This window comes from Polypterus senegalus, chromosome 8, assembly GCF_016835505.1.
Source record: "Polypterus senegalus isolate Bchr_013 chromosome 8, ASM1683550v1, whole genome shotgun sequence".
NCBI classification, from domain to species: Eukaryota; Metazoa; Chordata; class Cladistia; order Polypteriformes; family Polypteridae; genus Polypterus; species Polypterus senegalus.
In genome coordinates this window covers 110,889,802-110,909,840 of record NC_053161.1, presented here as the reverse complement: position 1 = coordinate 110,909,840, position 20,039 = coordinate 110,889,802, and the positions used below count along the sequence as shown (strand labels likewise).

Sequence of the window (20,039 nt, the reverse complement as noted above, 5' to 3'; positions counted from 1 at the left end):
TTTTTAGAATGTCTAACCAAGCAATAAGTTTAGACAAGGTTTCAAAACTAATTTTTAAATTAATGCCAGGGTCGAGCCTAATTATTATTTCATATTTCATAATTTGTTTTAGTTTCTGCTTTTGAAGTTTTTTATGAAAAAATGTGGAATTCTCATCCCTTGCTCTGTTTAACCATAGTTGAAGAGTCTATGCTGTATGCATGGTGATGCTTCACTGGCTTTGCTGCAGTGCCATTTATTAGAAGATCAAATAGTGTGATCCTGAAATGCTCATCTTGGTTTACCAGCATGTAGTTAATCTTCTTGATGTCAAAAAGTGCATTTTCTGAATGACTGGATGTTTTATTTGCACCTTGAATTGAGTAAGCCAGTATTAAATAATTTAGATATATTTAATGGAATCATTAGATTGCAATAGATTTTATAGTAGTTGGATCACTAATCTTTGACACTTATGTGTTAATTTAGATATATTTAATGGAATCATTAGATTGCAATAGATTTTATAGTAGTTGGATCACTAATCTTTGACACTTATGTGTTTGTCTGTTACACATATATTTTTGGAAAAGGTTGATGTTTAAACTACTTGACTAACCAGACTTCTAATTTTATATTGTCAGACAACAGTTAGTGCCTTCCAGTGTATAATCTTTTTTTTTTTAATAAGAATGTATTACAGTGAATAGCATGGGCACTTAAGAATCTCATAGGCTGAATTCAAACCTTGTTATGGTCACTCTTTGTGTAGAGTTTGCACATTGTCTGTGTCTGTAGGCTTTCTCCAGGTACTACAGTTTCTCCTCTCATATCACAAAACACATGCTAATTATGTCAAATGACAACTCTAAATTGAGCATGTGTGATAATTTGTGTATGTGTGAGTCCATTGGATTAAGTGGATACAGTGCATGCATGAAAGGATGGATAATAAAGTGTGGAATGATGGTGCAGTGGTTTGACTCAGAGTTCTGGACAACTTTCTGTGGACAGTTTATGCAATCGCCTTGGGTTCACAAAGGAACTTTTGTTCATTTAATAGGGATGTGAATGTTGCTTAAATGTCAATGCCAAACAAGCGTGGTGTGAGTTAGTATAGGAGTGTGAAAGAAAGCTTGACCTTAGACGGATTAGCATCTCATCCAATGTTCATTCCTGCCGTGCTCCTAAACTGATTCCTCATGATCCTATAAAGAAAAAAGGATTTTCAGAAAGCGAATACTGTATATGGGTGGAACATATAAGAAGTAATAACGAGTAAATGATGGAAAGAAAACAAACATATCTAACTGCAAAAATGGGGACAGTGTAGCCTAGTACTTATCTGGAACTGTAATCCGAAATTTTGACTCGGCGTCTAAGACCCTGAACTATTTATGCAACCTGCATTGTTGAAAATGTAATGACATGGAAATCATGGTAGTAAATACTTGGTGATTTGTAAATTGCTTTGGATTAAAAAAAAAACGTTTATAATGTCAGTTTAACTGCAAGTAGGTAGAGACCTGCCTGTTTATTCCTGTTTAATATCTGTGAGAGCTGGGTTTTTTTTTTTTGTATTATGTTTGTGTTTGAGCACTATTTCACACCATCCTCTCCACCTCTGTGTACGTGTATGAAGGTGCACAAAGTAAATGAAACAGCCTTGGCCTTTTCTGTAAGCATCTGAGTCTTTCTTAGTGTATCAGGTGCAGTTTGGTATAGAAGAATTTGACTATAGATAACATAAAAAAAAAAATGAAAGAAAAAGTTAAATCTTTGCCATTCTGTTCTTTGCATGTGGTGTTTTTCACTCAATCCAGTAACTCGGGGTAAAAATATGGTGTGTTTAGAAATTAAAATTTGGCAGGGTTTGCAAGTGTGAGAGGATACAGTTTGGGCTTATTTTCCTGGTAATTCAAAGAAACCAATGTATATTGTAAAGGCAATTCAATATAGGGTGAGAGACAATTATCTAAATATCACTGATATAGCTCCTAGCCTTGTCTATTTTACTCTTTTACTGTGTGAAGTCTCCTAGCCTTTTTTTGTGCATGTGGTCCCCTGCAGAAGGAGCATGGAAAGTATATTGCTTAGGTTTCCAAGATATCCACCTATCCAGATAAGAGTATTTGTGCAATATTATGACTTACTCACTCAGAAGTACACACTTAACTTTTCTCTCCATACAAAGTTAACTTTCCACTCATCCCTCAAGCCCAGACACTGTTGAACAGCAGTCATCCATATTCATACAGTTAATGCCCTTGAGTATTTCCATGAAGCAGGATGCACAGACTAAATCAAATAATCCATAGATAACCTTGATTTGTCTTTGTTGCCAGGCATAGGCCAAATGTTTTCTTGGGAACAGAGGACCATATGGTTGAAATGGTAATGTAGGTTTAGCTTAGTGTTTTAACAAAGTTGAGGAGAAAATAAACATTACAACGACAATTTTTTTGAAATCAGGAAATATAATTAGTATCTTCTGAATATAGTCAGGCAGTGTTCATCCTCACTAACCCTATTTTCTTTGTACTAACCAAGTAAATAGGTTATAGGTGTAATGTAAACACATCAGATGTAATGATGGACATAGGCAATCATGCCTGGAAAGCCACAAGGATGAAGGATTTTTTAGCACAATGTAGCAACCAACACTGAAAGGTATACTAGTTCATCACAGGGCATACTTGCAGTGGGCCAGTTTTTATTTGCTAGATGACCTATTCTGTAATTCTTTTGGGGAATGGGTGCAAGATGAGAGGGGCTTGGAGAGAAAAAAAAAACCAAATAGACAATTTTAAAATGTACACAAGGTGGCTCACCATGAATTATTTGGGTTTCCAGACAAGTTAAACATACAGAGCCATGGACTCGCCAGATTGCTCAAAAGTCTTAAAATGGGTGAAGATGCCATGTTTTCAGACATAATAATGCTGCAGTCTTTAAGCAGTGACACCCGCCTCTTTTCCTTTACTATTTGTTATCTTCAGTGTGCACATGTTTTATTTTTATGCCTGTGGATTTTATCACAGTTTCTTTTATATAGAAAGGTTGTGATGAATAAATCTCCACTACTGCCTTCTTAACCAGTGTTCCTGAGGGTTATTTTTCATTAAAGGCAGGATCTCTAAATGATAATATTTCAGAAATCACACATATGAGATAAGACATGGAGCTACCATCTGAATACCACTTAAGTCTTTTCATCCATTTACACTTGAGCACTATATATGCAATGGGTACGTGTGTATTTACATGTGTACATCTATCTATATATCTTGAATGGGTTATCAACACTAATATGTGCTGTACGGGCAAGGAAGCCAGGTTGACAATAATAATCACCAGAAAGAAATGATTCTAGGAACGATGTTGTAGTGGAAGGACAATGAGAGACAGTTGGCAATAAAATAAAAGTACCCCAAGCTGATAGATGCCGCAAGGAGGCATGTTACCTTATGCATGGTCCTTGGCTACTTAGTATACGGTATTTGTCAGACTTTTGAAGGATGCTTGGATCATCTATTGTAGGTTGGGATTGAGGACTGCAGGAATATCTGGGTCCACCAAACGAAGTACTCAAATAATTACACTAAGAGGTGCAACGAGGCAATACTGTTCTAGGAAGAGGTGGAGGATGTGAAACTAGCAGTAGACCTAGAAAGGAGCTTTCAGCCATGGTGCCAGAAAGCTTGGAGTTAGGATGGAAATGAGTAGTAAAGACTTGTCTAGAAGGAGGAAGGGAGGTCAGCATGATTTATGATAGAGAAAAAAATGGAAGGAAGGAATGCTTTTGTGATTCTTGCTATGGGAAGATAAGGCAGTCTCTCCACTGGTAGTAACAGGCCCTGTATTGTATCATGAAGACCTACAGATACTTTGGTTTTCTTTATTTTTATTACTGTATGTTTCTATTACTGAATTGGTAATTAAGAATCCATGTGTATTTATTTTTGTTTAGTAAATTACCTTTTTTATGGGTTTTCATGGAGTTAGTGTAGGTTTAGGGTTGATGCACAAGCACCTGTATGGTCCACATTGTATTATGCTTATTCTAAAATGGCTGGTTGAATGTCTTGCTGGATGGATAAAATGATTGTAGCAATAAATTTCCAAATGGATGAACATATTGATTTTATTGGTTTGAATTATGTTATTTTTAAAGCTGCCAACAGCTTGAAAATGTATTTTTTAAAACAATGCCTTAATTGAGCTTCCAGATATGTTGATTGGTAGTGACTAGGTGCTTTGTTGTACCTACACTAGGGTCTTTTGTAGAGTTTTTTTCAATAATCCGTATCATATGTAAAAGAGGTAACATTGTTTCTGATTTGATACTGTAGTAATTTAGAGAGAGACGTTTTAAAAGTCATCTTACAGTTTCAGGTAACAAGCAAAGCCACCAGGAAGAACTGCTGCATTCAGTTAAACAGCTTTAAATATGAATACGCATTTTATTTTACTTTAACCATAGGGGCACTCTGGTTAGGGTGAAAGAAATGCGAACTGATCCTGTCAGAGAAATTCCAAAGTGGATTAGTGGATAAAACCTGAACGCTAAGACCACTGTTACTTAAAAGGAAAAAAAAAAGATAGATATAATAATGCTCGGTTAAGCCAAGCAGTCATAAAGTACAATTAAAAATATTACGCTTAATGAAGCAATTAAAGTCAGCTTTTGTAAAGTCTAAGATATGCACATTTAAGTTATTACACTTTGGGTAAATACAGTTCATCTCCATGGTAAAGGAACTGATCTTTATCTTGAAACCCTGCAAAGAGCCAAGAACACAAAAGTGCAATTACTGAAATGAGTGCTTCTAACCTCTATGAGATGTTAAAAATATGAAAGTGACAGTAAAAAGGAGGTGTGAATTCTAGCAGATTGTGATGTTGGATTGAAGAGTTTTTATAATAAATTGTTAAACAATTGTTTAGCAAAAGAAAAATAAATAAAATGTGCTGACTAATGACTTTGGACGTCTCAGTTTCCCTGTGTTCATGTTGGTTACTCATCCATCTCCTGTGAATCATTGGATAATAGAAATCCGACTCAGCTGATTTAGCTGGCTTTGGTATATATGGGGAAGGTGGGGGTGGGCTCAGTATGCCAGCCATTGCCGACAATAATTAATAACAATATTCTCTAACCTGCTTAATCCAATTTTTAGGTCATGACAGCCATATTCCATCTCGCTAGCAATGGGTCCAAGGTAGCAATCAACCCGTAAATCCCAGGGCCCAGTCACACTCACTCTCACATCTACATGGAGCCAATTTACAATCACTAAACACCATCTTTGACATGCTGGATGAAAATGAAACTGTGTCACAAAGTCCACTTGCAGGAGTTTGTATGTTTGACCTGATGTTGCTGTATAATTGTTTCACTCATTGGACATCAATCAGTTGCAAAAGTCTAAACTGAGAGCAGCGTGCAGCTGCAAAATATTCTAAAACTATCTGAGACAGGCGGCTGATGTTTGTGATAGATGCTATAACAGTAAATATCTTGGTGTTCCATTCATAAAGTATGACAACATATGAAACTCAAAACCTGTGGATAGAGTGTTATGCAACATATAATGCAACTGTCAGGCACAATTTTGAAAATAAACAAACAAAAAAAATACTTGGAAGCAAACATCAGCAATATCTAATAAGGCCAAGCGTGGCCTATTTGTTAAACACTACTGTCAGAAAGTTCCCTTGCTCCTCTTTTCATAGTCTTGGGCATTCTTCATAGTGAGAACTATTCTTTTCCTGTATTCTTCAACATTCCTCAGTCTCCACCTTGGCCCTGTTTTTGGTTAGCACATTTGCCTTGCATAATTTAAACAAATATTGTAAGTTTGACTTTGATTATTATTAATAGTAGTAGAATTACTGTCATATTTGCATAGACTTTCAGTTACTCAGATTTTATCATATATGGGTCCTCTCATAGAAAGTCATCTGTCTCAATAAAAGGATGTGTCTGTCTGTCTGTGTCCCTGTCATTCTAAAAGATGTCACATCACAAACATTTTTACTTATAAAATGCATTGCATTTGTCATTGCTTAATAATGCATCACAAACATTAATACCACTTTTATGAATCCTATACCAAATGGCATATAACAAAGAGATATGTTTTGCATAGTGCACTGCAAACGTTAATGGTGAGGTCTACGTTGATTACTTTGATTTCAACCCATTTTTAAAAATGGCAAAGCTAGTTTAGAATTTAAAGAGTTTATAATTAGAATCAGGTTTATGTCATATTATTTATAAAAAAATATTTGGATATGGATAATATTAACTGTTGCTATATACAATTATGACAGTCTTACAAGAAGTATATACAGTAAATGAGTTAGTTGAATGGCTAGGTTTTTTTTTTTTAGATTATCAAATCACATTAGTCTGAAGTTTGTTTACTGTATTGAAGTAAGGCAGCACAATGGTGCAGTGGTTAGTGCTATTCACACATCATCACAGTTTTTGTGGAGTTTGCACTTTTATACTGTACTGCAGTCTTCCTCTCACATCCACAGAGAAAACCATATCAGATTGTTTGGTGATTCCAGAAGGATTGCACATTAGTGTGAATCAGCCCTGTAATGGATTAGTGTCCTATCCACGTTTGCTTCTTGCCTTGTACCTAGAGGTGCCAGAATAGGCTGCATTGTCCTGACCCTGAACTGGCTTAAGTGGGTTGGACAATTCTATGTTGTATTATTGAAATTACTTAAAGTGTGAAAAAAAGCAATTACATGGAGACAGAGACAGAGAGAGCTGGCCAGTTTTAAAAGGTTGAATCTGCTCAAGTTGCCTTTTGTGACTTCTAAAGCTCTACTAGGATTGTCAGGTAATTTATCAGTCCGTCTGTTTTTCCTTCACTAAGTCTAGTTCAATGCAGGGCTGCAGGGTGAAGCCTAGTGAACCTAGCTTATAATTCAAAATGATATAGGAGTTGGTGCTGTAAATACTTTTATAATAAGACCTGATCTATGAAAGCAAATAAAGAAAGGAAAAATCTTTTAGTGCCAAATCTGACTAAAAGAACCCCAAATGTGCTTAATATAAAGCATCTGTTCCTATCCTGTCACAAAACATACATCATAAAATCTGAACCCAAATATGCCTGAGACTGCCAGTGACCTGGTCAGAGTTTGGTAAAGTGTCCTCCATGCAAAGTTCTAATGAATAATGAGCAACTGCAGAGAAATATAAGTTTACCTTTCATATATGCCCTCTCATAAATCTCAGGGCTAAATGACTTAAAACCAACATGGAATCAAAGTGAATGCGTTGTACAAGTCTACAGCTAGCAATGAGTTGTAATCTACTCAAATTTAACAAAGGAGGCTACATTTTCCATGTGAAGGAGCACCTCCTACAAAAGCAAACCTTTGATCTTTTGACAAAAACTAAATTTTAATGATTTGAAAGGACTCATCTCTTTAGAATAATGCACACAATGTGACTTTAATCACATTGGATAATGTGTAAAGCACCCATGGTGTCCAATTGTGACTGCCAAGGCAGCTGTGGAGATTTGGGTCTGCCGGCAATCATGGTTTAGTCTGTTCTATAAGTAGATCTGAAGTGGTGTTTTGGCCTCCGTGTATATTGGGAAACTGCTTACTAATGCTATCAGATTTTTAGTCCTATGACAGCTATGATATACAGAGTGGGTTGCCATTAAGGACACTGAGGAAAAGACAGATCCTCCAATGGCTTCTTTTTATTTATTTTTTTTTTCTTTTAAAGAGATTTATTTGGAAGAGCAATAAGCATATGTGTCCACACAAGGAGAAAACCATTTCATACACAAAGATATCTACTTGGCTGAGAAAGTGGAAAAAAAGGTGAAGCAGACTGTGCTGAATCAAGGAATTACTTTCTACTTTTAAGTGTTTTAAGTTACAGGCACATACTAATGGCTCCAGTAGATATTTTATCAGCAGTTCTCTGTTCAAAGCAAAAGTTGTAAAAGAGGCTTTTCTGTGGAAAAAAAAATATTAAATGTTAGTTAAGTAATTCAAGCACTGGGTTGCCTTCAGTGGCTTTTGGAGACAACAAATGGATTTTAATAATCTCTGCAACAGTTATAAGTGTGCATGTAATTATACTTTAAAACTGTTATTTGTCACTTTACAGTATTAAGGAAGAAGAGAAGAACATATAGGTATGTTAAATATGTAGTCAGCCTTTCAATGTATCCATTTAAAAAAAAACAAAAAAACATTTTTTTTTCCAATATTCAAGATTTTGAGGGACCAAAATGCTATTGCGTCTGCATTGGACACAAGGTGGAAAATACACCCGGACAAGGTGCCAGTCCCATGTGTGTTCACTTTTATAAGAGCTGGCAGATAGTTTGCCAAGACAGGGAGTCTAGCCCTTTGGCAAAAGAAACAGGCAGGCAACCACAAAATTGCTCAGTTTATTCTGCAACACTGACTCTGACTCACTGTGTGACCCTGAGAGAGAGCCTTAAGCAGGCAGTGCTCATATTGTAGAAGGCTGGAAGCACATGTGCTTTGAAATGGTAATTTACTTTGGACAGATAGGTGGAGATGCGTGTTCATTGAGCAGAGCTCCTCTGCTTTAAATAAGTCAAGTCTGTGCATCAAACAAACGCTGTCACGGTTATCAAAGAACCTGAATGCACCTTCTTTAAACTCCAAAGGAAGAGCCTAGATACACATCAAGTTGCTTTGCAGACTTGAAGCTGGAAATACAAATGGTCTAAATCTGAGGAGACTGAATTGTCATAATTTGGGGGTGACTTTAGTAATCAGCATGCCTGCTATGCTCCAGTCATTGTTTAGACTGTATCCAGGTATTTTTTTTTTTTACCAGTTTCAGAAAAAAAAACCCTACTCTTTTGACTTTTATATGGGGTCTTTACTAGGAATTGTTCATGGGCACATTATGTACAATAATGGTGAAGATGGCAGATGAAACATCTATAAATGTATACTATTTAATTATATTCTAAAGTCTGTGTGTTAGTGTGTGTGTGCCCGGTCCCTTGGAGCTGTCTGATTGGTCAGTTTTGCTGTGGTCGTTTAGCTAAATGTGACTGACACAGAAAGCGCTGGGCAAGGAAAGATTTAGAAGGAACACTGAAGTTGTGCTTTCAATGATGGGAAGGGCAGTATTCGCAAAAATACAAATGATGTAGCAGCAGGTAATTGGGGCTCGTCTACTATTAGTCTTATACAAAGGTGGACAAGAGCCAAGCAAGGCACCTTGAAATGACTGAAAAGCAGGCTTTACAGAAATGCAACTGAGAGTGGAAGAGGGTACACGTAAGGCAAGAGATACCAAATATCAAACATTTTAAAATTTACTTGGTTACCTGACTTCAACAGGTGATGTAGCTAGTAATATAAAATGAGTATAAAAATTATAAATTTTAATTTATTTTCTAAAGCAATTACATCCAGTAAATTGGAGCAGGGTCATACTGTGGCAGAATCGGGCACAAAATAGGAACTTGCCATAGATCTGTGCAAAACCCCATTGACCCAGTGTAGAATCATCAAGTATCCTAACATGCCGTTTATTTATTTATATATTTTCCTTTTTTGCATGTGGGGGGAATCTCAAAGAAATTGTAGATGGACATTCAAGTTCCTGTATCCACACTAACCAGACCAGGAAATCAACCCTGATTCTTGCTCTGACCTCTGTGTCAGCCATCGTTAATTTCAGATGAACATATTGGATCGTCTTTTATGTTGACTCCATTCAGATTTCTTAATGTTTGCCATATTTATTTATTTGCGTAGTAAATGTTTTTTATTCACATTGCAAGACACTAAGGAGATGAAAGGTTGCAAAGTGAATTCCTTGGTTGGAAATTGAACTGACAACTTTATGGTATACAGTTTAGTGTTTTTGGTTCATTCTCCATAGTATATGGGACATTCCAATTCCTTCAAATCAACGCCAGCCTCTCTTTTTTCTTTGCTGCTTCAAATGTTGTTTACTGTGGAAGAAACGGCTATGTGTCTTTTTTGAAGTGGGTTTTAAGTTGGCTTGCCATGCATTATCATAGGGAACTGGCAGGGGAGTCATGTCTTCATGATATGTCTCACTGCCATGTTAAATGTCTTCACTCAGCCTTGCGTAAATGGTGGCCTGCATGTACTGATGATGCCTTGTGTTTCCTAACATAACCTGTGTAACTTTTGTTAACTGTTCTCACTGCTCTCTTTGAGTAAATACCTTAATCTAAATATTAATCTTAGGGATGTGCAAATAATTAACTATCTGAACATATTTGAAAACTTTGCAAAAATTTCCTTTACACATTTATTAGATTCTTTTTACACAAGAAATTAAAAGGTAACAGCTGTGCACCCACAACTCTAATTCTGTTGAGGAGTAATAAAAATGGGTACCAGTTAGTCCTTAGGCTCATTTTTTTCACTCAATTGTTATACTGTAATTTTGACTACACTAGATAATTATATACACGTATGCAGTAAGAAGTAATGGGTAAAAAAATAAATAAAACTATCTACAAATATTTTACATCCTCATTGCAGGTTAGGCTAACTGGAGATTCCATATGGGCACTGTCTGCGCACAGGTGTATGAGTTGGCCTTGCAATGGATTTTCTTTATTCTCTACTGTTCGTTGTATTCTGCACTAGGTACTTTAAACGAAGGAACTTCTATCTTGGTCTTTAATATCTTTATAGAACCTTGGATAAAAGTGCCTTCTACCTCACCTCAAGTGTGCAATTTCAAGGCAAACGCCTCCAAGGGACCTGTCCTTTTTACAGCCCAGCATTGTTTAATTACATGGCAAGAAGGATGGTGCAGTCTGGTCTCGCCATCGCATAGACGTGATCTCATTAATGATCTCCATGGCTTCATTTTAAAAATAAGACATTCAAATGATAATCTTGGCACTGCTTCTACATTTTAGGTAAGATCCAAAATCTACATGTTTACCTAACACAAGGAAACCCAGTCACAAAGTGGCTTTTTAGCAGTCCCTAGAATGCCACTTAAAGAGAGGCAGAATGGCTCCTTCGTTTAGTCACTGTCTATCTGATCTTCGGCTGCCTTCCTTTACTTGTTATCCCCGTAATTTATTTCTGGTTTCCTTTACTGTCTCCTGTGCAAATGACCACATAAAGTATTTTTCCCCTAGAAAAAAGAAAAAGGTTTCGTTTGGTCTATACAAACACCTCAATACAGAAATGTGAGAATGAAAAAACAAACTAAAAATGGCAAAAAGGCAGACAAAAATATCTTGGTATTTTTATTTTAAGAAGGATTTGTTTATTTTATTTTATTCACAGAAGCAAGCTTTTTCTTATCCTGAGGTTAAGGAATGTGTTCCATTTTGGCAGTTACTGTAGTGCCCATATCCACAGCCAGCAGTACATTTAAAAATGGCCATGATCTGCTATCCTTAGAACCCACACTTACATAATAACTATCTTTATAATGTCCATCTTTCATAAATGCTTATATTTTTTTTTTTTTTTTTTCCCTCACACAGTGTTATTGGGGAAAATCTAGAATGACCATTACTTAAAAAATGCTTTGGCCTTTTCACATTATGATACTCGCAAATTATGATTTTAGACATGTTCCAAAAAGTGCAGTGGGTATTAGTGTCACCTATCAGCACTTTAACCTTGAACCAATTACCTGGGATGCCTTCTCCATGAAATTTATGTTCTCCTCATGTTTATATGGGTTTTTAATATTCTCTCATAGTCCAATTCTTCCCCATAGTGGAATTTACTACAACTTTGAATAAACTGCCCTAGCTGAGAGTTTGTCAGTTTTGTAAAGCTGCTAAGAAGTTTGTATTCTTTGAATACACGTGATCAGATTATAGTGTATTAATACAAATTTGAATATGTGTGTAGATTTCATATGAAAAGATCTATTTGTCTTGTATAGCACTTTTCATTTGCATATGCTGTCTTAATTTGATATTTTAAGACATTGTATACAAGAAAAAGTAATAGCTCCCACCTTACACTTAGTGCTGCCAGGATAGACTGACTCATGGTGATTCTGAACTACATAGGCATGTTAGAAGTGAAAAGATGGATTGATATTAGGCAGAAGAAAACTGGCACTCTATTCAAGACTGGTTTCTTCCTTGGCAGCAGTCCTGCCCGGATAGACAGTTTAATAAATTCATTCATTCCTAAATGGACAGATGTGAAATCTGCTATGTAAAATAACTGATTGATCAAGGCAAATTTCCACTCTATGAGAAGAACAGTCAAAGTAGGGCTTACAGGTGTTTTGAATGGAGGTGTCCACCTACAGAAAGATGAGGTGTCTGGCACTGAGTGTGGTTGGGCCTGCAGGATGCCTACTGAGTACATGGACTAGAATGTACAGTAAAAAATCTGTTTTTATTGATTCAGGTCTGCCTTTCTGAATGTTGCCCAAATCTGCGACTGGGATGTCATGATATATTGAATTACAACTTAGAAATGAGATTCCACATTCATACTTGAATCAATTTGCATTTTAATTCATACAAGTAAATGAATTATTCACTATTTAGAGGAGAATATTAATAATACATTCCTGATATTTTAAGCACAGAACTGTAAACTTTCTACTCTACTGTTGTGTCAAAAACGGAACGTTTTCTCTATTTATGATCAAAGAATGATTCAGACTACAGTATTCCGTTATGCAAGCATTAATAACATGCCACCTTTACTGAAACCAAATCTGAAAGGGCGCTTTTAGTTTACAAACAAAGTGTTAATACTGTTCAGAAACATTCAATTTATTTTCTGGATTTTTCCAAGAAAGGTTTATTTTCATCTGTACAGTGGTGAGGATGATTTTATTATCTGCTTAAAGGCGTCTTCTTGCTAATCTGTAACATAAGTACAAGATAGTTTTCTAGGTCATTCTGACTGCTATTGAAGAAAAAGAGCAAAGATCATCTGGTGCTCGGGAACTTTATAGAGGCCCTAAAGTAGCTGTACAAAGCCAAATGACAGACTGTGATATTAGCAATGAATAATAATGCTGTTTGCAAGGCCCCGCCAAATACACTTGTTGCTAATTGGCACAGAAAGTGTTGTGTTGTTTAGTACTGTCTCAAATCTGTCAAATGACTTGTTGAAGATGTTGCATAGCCTGCATATCTGCTCTGTGTTGGCTAACTATCTTACTGTAGCTAAGTATATGCCTACCTTGTGCCCTGCTACTGCTCAGATGAACAAAGTTGAGAAAAACAAACAAGACCATTGCAAATAGGAAGAAGTGGATCTGCAGTAGGGAGATGTATCAGTGTGATTTTCAATTTCTTTACATAATGTAGTGCCGGACATAGTATTTAGATTACAATGGGAGCAAAAACTCTTTTGGTTAATGATCAGCAGAAGTGAATCATGGAATGTAGGTTACATTACAGCTTGGCATGTCATTCTTTACCCTGTTTTTGCAGACACAGGTGAAATTTGTTTGTTTCTCATGTCATGTTTAAACTGCAAATTGTCCACTGCCTGCTTTTTCTCATTGACCCCCCATTTCTTAGATGTAGTTGCTGCTACCTGACTGTTAGAATCAATGACATAGTATCAGCTTAAATGGCAAATAGTCATTTATTACTTTAACTGCTTGTTTCACTCCACTAACTGTTAACCGTAGATAATGTTTAAATTGTGTTTACAAACCCCGTCACCCCGTTGATCTACAAATACCATGCCACCATTTTTCACATAAGAGTGGCACAGAGGTTAGGCAGTTTCATCATAGTTTCAAGGGCCTGAATTTTAACATCTGTGTGGAGTTTCCACGTACACCCAACTTTGAAATTTAATGTCTTACTTTATCCTAAAGATATACTTGTTAGTTTGATTAAAATTAGAACGAGATGAGAAAGTGTGGACTGTTGTCTAATCCATTTCATTGTGTGCTTAATGCTGCCTGGATAAGCTACTCCTTAGAATGATCTTGTACTGCATACAACAAGAACAGAAAATAGATGGATATAATTTTTTGTCATTTGAATCTTTTGCTTTCACTTAACTGGTCATGATGTTGGTCTTAATATGTTATTATTAAGCAACTCCCTAAGCTTACCTGTTTCTGTTTTCCATTTAGGTTCCATGCATTACAAATTGTTGATGTGCCTGTGGAAAATGAAAACCCATCTTCTGGAACTTTTCCTGCTTACGAGAATTCACTGATGATCATGGCCAAACCGAAGAACTGGAAACATCGGCTAGGCATTAAAGCAGAGAACCTGCGCATTTTCAAAGAGGGAAGGAACAGACTTCACCATCAAAATGATATACCAAACTTGGATGGTATGGACATAGAAAAACAGAAGGTATCACGTGGACGAAGGCATGCTCATCCCGGATCACGAGGACACCACCCTCAGTTGATGCGTGTTGGCTGTGTGCTGGGTACCTGCCAAGTTCAAAACTTAAGCCACCGACTCTGGCAGCTTATTGGTCAGTCAGGACGTGAGGACTCATCCCCTGTTAATCCTAGGAGTCCACACAGCTATGGATGAGCCCATAAAATCATCTGAGTCAATAAAGTAGGAAAAGACTTTGGCATAGGTCGTCTTTCTGTATTAAAACGTAGGTCTTGTTTGGCGATGTTTTATTGTACTATAATCAGCTTTTTCTGTGCCTTTATTTAAGCCAACGACTACTGTCACATTTACTTTGTAGTTTGTGCCTTAGTCCTCATATAAACAGTGCAAGATGCAATGATTATTGGCTGGTGCATATGTAACGTCACCTCCCAGATGTTCCTGGCCACATTTGTTATACAGCTGTGACTCCTGAAAGGTATTATGAACCCTTGAAGTAGAAAACTCTACTCATCTGTCCTGTTACTATACACTGGGGTAGCACTTGCAGATTGCAGGATGGTCCATGCTACTTGGTAGCTATCAACAATTATATCTTTTTCTGCTTGGAATGATCAGTTTTTACAGATCTTTGAAGCTGGAATGAAAGTATGACCTTTATGATAAAGACTTTAAGAAAATAAAATAATGTAAAACATACATATATATTAAATATAAATACATATAGTGTCCCATTAACACTACAGTTGGAATAGTAGAGTGACTCCTGTCCCTGAGTGGGATAAACAAAGTCAGAGATTGAATATATACTATATACTCATACACACATATTTATATCTTTATTTATGCACACACACACAGACACACGTGTATGTATATGTATGTATATATATATATATATATATATATATATATATATATATATATATAAACATGTGTGTGTGTATATATGTGCAGCATATGTCTACATATAGATTTACATACATATGTATGCACACATGTATATAGTGTGTATGTTTAAATATATATATCTTTATAGATTATATATATTAAATTATTAATTTAAAGTTGTAGCAGTTTAATTTTAACACTGTTTTTCATGCATTTTAATTTAATGGGCAAACTAACTTTGGAGTATTCTCGATCGATTTATATTGTCCATACTGGCAGCTACTAAGCACAGAGCCTTTTCTAGTATACCAGTGGGGTTTATTGGATTGTCTCTTTTTATGTTAAGATATATATTGAATTCAACCAAAAAACCTAATTTGAACTCTGACCAATGCCTTGGGGCATAATCTATTTGCAAGAGCAAAAATGTTTCTGGACTCAGCAAAAGGTGTTACACAAATGGTGAGCTCTAGGGTGAGTTTAACCAAAGTTCACAGCTTGTTTTTAGCATTCCAAATGTTGAACTATGTGGAGTGTGCGCTGATTCAGCACTCGAACTAGACCAGGTTTCAGATGTTTGCTTTTTGCTTACTGCTATTCTGTAACAAAAGGGTTTACCTGAAGTACCAGAATGCATTTATTATCCTTGCATTTGTTAAATGCAATGTACTGAATTTTAAGATGTGTTATTTATGATATTGATTGTTAAGGTATACAAAGGGGCCCCTTTTCATTGAGCCACTCCAGTCTCTCTCAGTGTGCTCTTTCTACAAGCTGAGACCCCCTTGCTTTTTTTGTTCATAACAGGGTGGTAAGAACTTAAGGGTCTGGTGGAGTCAGCTTTGTGGTTTGAACCATTAGGCTCACACTGCCAGTTGTCTGAGCCAGTTTGAACTTTCACACAGTATGTTGTGTCATATATGTCACATCTGAATCAACTTATCAGTGAAGCAGTATTTTGTAAGGCCCTATTCATGATGAGGCACATTATGAAGAACTAGTTAGATTACAATGTAATATTAAAATAATCTGGTATCTCCTGTGGGAAAAAAAACACTGCTTTCTTTTGAGGATTATATTTTAAATGCTTACTTGTGCCATCCTTGTTTGACTTTCTTACCTCTTAAAAAATAAACAGTGTGGTTCAGCCTTATTACGCTTTGGGAAATGTTTAAAGAAAAAAAAAAACAATGCTGCCTGTTTAAATATAGATTGTTTGCTCATGGGAAAAGGCTGAAATGTTGGGCAAGACTGTGATAAGTGGGAAAGACACCCATAGCTCAGGTTTCCAAAATCATGTCTAGGGATTGTTAGAAGTACACCTAAAAAAATATTGAAACACTGTTTTTAAATACTACTTGATCATCTAGAAAACTAGTCTATAAACAAGGCTGCCTTAAAGTTGGCATAACATACACGCACCAGCTAAAGTGAACCTAGGATTACACCAAAATAGACACTAAATTGCTGTTTCATTCTGCTGTATGATTGTGTGTGACCTGGGGATAACCTAGAGTGAGAGTACATAGTATGTATTTGTGTGTGTATATATATATATGTATATATATGTGCAAAAAATAAAAAAAAAATGTCTGCTGGTGATCAGACAAGCTCAATTGTAGACAGTGCACTTATTTTTAACCACTGTCTGGACCAACTTTCTTTGTGTGTGCTAAAGTAGTCATTGTATATTTTGGGGAGAACTGAACGAAATGGCATATTAAAATTCCAAAATAATTTTAAATAAAATGCACACAAAATGTAGACGGAAAAAGTCTTAGCAGTATCACAGCAGTGTAGCCTTGTCACCATGGAGTGACTTTACTTATTTTACTTACTTTTTTGAAATGCCAGAGTTGCATTGCAGCAACTGGAATTTGTAAACAAGTACGTTGTGCAATTTTTCCCTGTCCAAAGGCTGATTAATCTCTATCAAAATTCATATTGCTAGGATTAGCAGCAACTAATAAGGAACAGGAATCTACTATAAATAACCAAGCATTCACTACAACTCTAGCGTTACCCACTTTGTTTGTCAGCATCAGTTACTGAGACTGCTCCTAGCTAAAGTAAAAGCTGGGGAAAATAATGGAGAAGACTGTAGACTTGAAGCCACAAGTTCACAATTCCAGATACTACCATTGGCTTCAACAAGTGCTTCAGTTCAACAAATATATTGTATAGCTGGACAAAGATGTTGGTGGAGGCAAATAGGATTATTCCATATTGAAAACATTCCGGAGCTGTCATAAAAAGGATGTGTTATCTTGGAGCAGGACAGAACGTGAACGTGAAAACAGCACGTTGAAATAGGCGCAGTAGTCTTTTGGAGCAAACGGGTGCCAAGATGAAGGCAGGCATTTCACACGTAGGAAACAGACGTTTGGTTGATGCAAGTTACTGTTGAAAGGCGTATAACGCCATGAGAAAGATCCCCGAGTTAGGTCAAATACTTGGAAAAGTTCCAAATGGAGCGTGGTGCGTGCTAAAAGCACTTTTCTTGTAAGGGTAATCAGCAGACAGCTATTTGCTGGAGCAGTAAGCTAAGCTTGGGCTCTGCTACAAATAGAGCACAATAGTGAATGGTGTGGTACCCCGTATGTTTTTCTGTTTTTGTAATAGCTTGCAATATGTTATCATGGGATTTGAGGAGGTTTACAAATATGTAACTTTAAGTGTTTGTTGAGACTTCAGAATTCATGAACCTGGTGGTTTGTTTCTCTGCCTGTAGCGCCATGGTTTGTGTGTCTTAAGTTGTAACTTGGAGCTAGAGATTTACCAACTTCCAAAAAGTCCTTGATCAGAGTAATGGAATCTGGTATTGTCTGCTGGCGTATGTTTATATATATATATGTATCTCTTCTAACATGAACTTGCATATTGAGGCAGCTTTCTTTTAAGCCTTCCTGATTCACTCATTTTCTGTTATGCTCCACGTTTAGACACAAGTCCTTCTGGGAGGCTTGTAGCACTGCCATCAAACTCCCCAGACTCAGTCCTGCCATTATTACCTGAAGCAACTGCAGTCTACTTACATTGTAATTTCCCCAATATGCACAGCATAATTCAATTTTGCTTATTTATATATAGCAAGCACAAAAAATAATAATAAAAAAACTGCAGAATTGAATGTAACTATAAGTGCATATCTATCAGTAATTGTAGTCAAAAGTTGAAGACATTCTATTTACCTGTGCATTGGTACAGTATATAAAGCAAATTGTGACACAGTAGTGTGTTTGTGTGTGTGTGTGTGTGTGCAGCTGTATATGCCTTACGTTTATGACCCTAAAGTGAGTTACACACCACAGAGCTACAGCCATTCATATTTTTCTACAACTGCAGCACTGACAGAGTCATCGACCTGCAAGGAGTTAGTAGTGAGGCTTGAACCAGCCCTCAATTTGTCTAGGCCACAATACGTGATGAGAAGCAGGAGGGGAAATCCTAATTTGTAAAGGGCCAGCAGCAGTGACGTAGTAATAACGTTCTTGTTCCTCCTAGAGCACATTCAGAAGTGGGCTGTATTTATTATACAAGTAATGTCTTTATTATTGTTGTTATGATAAGTATATTTCCAGTCAAGCAAATTACGCAAAATTTGACTGACAAATTGTAGTAACTTGAGCGAGTATTCCAAGACTTGTATGCAGTAGGCTCGGATACACTGTTACTGCAGCAGTATTTAGCACAGCTCCATGGCATTTTGGTTGTTTGCGCAGTTACTGCCATCGTGTGCACTGTCTTGTTCTCATTCCTCTAACACATTCTTCAGGCAAATTATTCATTCCTGCAAAAATGGCTTATATCTGTTCAAAAAGCTTTTTTTTCATCAGCTTTGGAAAGAAAGATTGTCAATGCAATTTAAAATTGTTCTCCTGTAATCATTAGAGCATTCTGCATTTTATTATGAATAGCGTTTAAACAACCAAAATGGTCAGCCGGGGTCATGTGATTTTAAAGCATTTCTTAGTCTTAAATAATTGTAAGGAAACCTGGGCAGCTAATTCAGAGCTGAGCATTCTGCTGTAGACAACAACAAAAAAAAAAAGTGAATGAACATTTTCATTGACACATTTTATACTACTGATGGGAGTTAGCAAGACCTGTTACTGACAGTAGGGTCCATGGCTGCAACTTTTGAATTGTAGAGTCATTGATTGGGAAAAGCTGTGAATCCTCGGGATCTCTGCTCTACTGATGGTACTATGGGTAACGAACGAGTCGTAAAGTTAGCACGTCGGTCTTTGGGAAGTCAGTCTGAACCAAGACAGCACAAAAAATGGGGAGGGTGTGAACTTGCTGCCAACCGTAAACATTTCCGTTTTATGTTAACTGTGTTTTTGAATTTGATTGTATTGCATTTCGTAAGATGGGGTCGGAGGGTGTTCAGGGTTGAATACAGGCTGGGGTTTGACAACTGCAGACCACTCTTTTTTTGCACAGTCCAAACAGAAGATTTTTAAAGTTGAACGCCATAAAAGAATGGAGCAGACAATCTGCAGTTTTCATCCCAATGAATAAAAATAATGACAAACTATTTTTCAAAGCTCTTTAACTCTTCAGCTAATTTAAGCAAGGCTACCTACTTAGAGACTGCTGAGATCATTTTGGCCAAGCGAAGCGCCCAGTGTCAGCGGTTTGTTATCCTTGATGTTGCCCCAACTGTGACTTTTGTCAATAATTTATTACACTGTAGGCTTCACATGCTTTGAAAAGGTCAATTATTTCCCATTAGAACATAAAAGCACTTTAACATTATTATGTTTTATTGTTTTCTATAAGACTTGAATTTAAGACATGTTTAAAGGTATTTAATTTAAATTAATT

General features: G+C 36.4%; 1 protein-coding gene across 1 annotated transcript in view; it reads left to right on the top strand.

Annotated features, from left to right (window-relative positions):
• adm2b (adrenomedullin 2b) overlaps window positions 1-15,180 on the top strand; it is a 29,408-nt gene extending 14,228 nt beyond the window's left edge. Inside the window, exon 3 of the mRNA XM_039761602.1 lies at window positions 14,096-15,180. Within this exon, the coding sequence (XP_039617536.1) occupies window positions 14,096-14,513 (418 nt within the window). The 3' untranslated portion in view covers window positions 14,514-15,180. The remainder of the gene's footprint in view (window positions 1-14,095) is intronic.
• The last annotated feature ends 4,859 nt before the right edge of the window (window positions 15,181-20,039 follow it).